We start from the raw sequence: 2,019 nt of genomic DNA, 5'->3' as shown, positions 1-2,019 counted from the left end.
CAGGGGGTGGAGAGGGGCACAGAGAGAGGAGGAGAGAGGGAGAATCTTAAGCAGGCTCTACACCCAGCATGGAGTCCGACCTGGGGCTCGATCTCATGACCCTGAGATCATGACCTGAGCCAAAATCAAGAGTTGAACGCTTAACCAACTGAGCCACCCAGGCACCCCTCTTATTCCTACTTTTTATTAGCAAACTGTGAGAGCAAACTGGGGAGACAAGTGGATTATGAGATTATACATAAAAGCAAGATGGAATATGTTAGAAATGAGGACTAGTCAATATCAGAAGTGATTTAAACAGCTAATGAATGTCATGGATACTCATATATCCATGTTCATGCCTAATCTGTTAATTTGAGAACAGAACATTGCAGTCAGAGTTTTGGTGATAGGTTTGAATTATGTCATAGCTCACATGTGTGATGATAGTGTGTTGATTTTTGTTTTTTGTTTTTATATGTGTGAGAAAGCAGATAACTATATACTTTTCATTCATAATAAGGGTATCGAAACATTAGTAATTCTATGACCTATTATCATCTCCATAATCTTCCTCACGTTGTTAGTTCTCATCATTTCAGTGGCAGCCCAGTTGGCTGGATCCATGGACGGAAGGAATCACTCAGTGTGTCTGAGTTTGTGTTTCTGGGACTCACTCATTCATGGGAGATCCAGCTTCTCCTCCTGGTGTTCTCCTGTGTGCTCTATGTGGCAAGCATGACTGGAAACATCCTCATTGTGTTTTCTGTGACCATCGATCCTCACTTACATTCCCCCATGTACTTCCTACTGGCCAGTCTCTCTTTCACTGACTTGGGGGCCTGCTCTGCCACCTCACCCAAGATGATTTATGATCTTTTCAGAAAGCACAAAGTTATTTCCTTTGGAGGCTGCATTGCCCAGATCTTCTTCATCCATGTCATCGGTGGCGTGGAGATGGTGCTACTCATCGCCATGGCCTTTGACAGATATGTTGCCATTTGTAAGCCTCTCCACTACTTGACCATTATGAGCCCACGAATGTGTGTTTTGTTTCTGGCTGCTGCTTGGGCTCTTGGCATTATTCACTCACTGTTCCAACTAGCATTTATTGTTAATTTACCCTTCTGTGGTCCTAATGTATTGGACAGCTTTTACTGTGACCTTTCTCATCTCCTCAGACTGGCCTGTACAGATACTTACAGATTGCAGTTCATGGGCACTGTCAACAGTGGGTTCCTTTGTGTTGGCTCTTTCTTCATACTCCTCATCTCCTACATCTTCATCCTGTTTACTGTTTGGAAACATTCCTTAGGTGGTTCGTCCAAGGCCCTCTCCACTTTGTCAGCTCACATCACTGTGGTATTTTTTTTCTTTGGTCCAGCCATGTTTGTCTATACATGGCCACATCCCAGTTCACGGATGGACAAATTTCTTGCTCTCTCTGATGCAGTTCTCACTCCTTTTTTAAATCCAGTCATCTACGCATTCAGGAATAAAGACATGAAGGCAGCAATGAAGAGAGTGTGGAGACAGCTAGTGATTTACAGGAGGATCTCATAGGTAATATAAGGCCTTCTCGCTAATCATGGTATAGCCTTTTGTTTCTATCTTCGATATTTTGGATTCAGAAAACTTGAGACATCAAATATGGATTTGAGTGTTGTCCCAGCTGTAACCTAATTCTTATTTGTTGAATGTATTTATTCCTTATGAAAAGTGAGCCACGAGAACAGTATATCTTTCTATCTATATAAATCCCATTTAATTTCTTTCAGCAATGTTATATAGTTTCTGGTGAACAGGTCTTACATATCTTTCTTGAGATTTACTCCTAACTATTTTAATTTTTGGTGCTTTTCTAAATGGTATTTTTTGTTTAATAATAATCGTTTATTGCTAATATATAGAAATATAATAGATATTTTGTTTATTGGCATTGTATTTTGAAAACCTGCAAAATCTTTTGCTTCTACTTGTTTTTTATAGAGTAAGTAGGATTTTTTGTCATAGATGATCATGTTTTCAGTGCATAAAGAC

At 40.0% G+C, this 2,019-nt stretch overlaps 1 protein-coding gene across 1 annotated transcript; it reads left to right on the top strand.

Moving 5' to 3' along the window:
* The first annotated feature begins 604 nt into the window (after positions 1-604).
* LOC125282657 (olfactory receptor 4F3/4F16/4F29-like) lies at positions 605-1,542 on the top strand. Its single transcript, XM_048218117.2, is given in 2 exon segments — positions 605-623; positions 626-1,542. Coding segments are annotated over 2 exon segments (936 nt in total).
* Positions 1,543-2,019: the final 477 nt, after the last annotated feature.

Source organism: Ursus arctos, unplaced genomic scaffold (assembly GCF_023065955.2).
Source record: "Ursus arctos isolate Adak ecotype North America unplaced genomic scaffold, UrsArc2.0 scaffold_21, whole genome shotgun sequence".
NCBI classification, from domain to species: Eukaryota; Metazoa; Chordata; class Mammalia; order Carnivora; family Ursidae; genus Ursus; species Ursus arctos.
The sequence above is the reverse complement of the archived record's forward strand: the minus strand, read 5'-3'. Positions and strand labels throughout refer to the sequence as shown.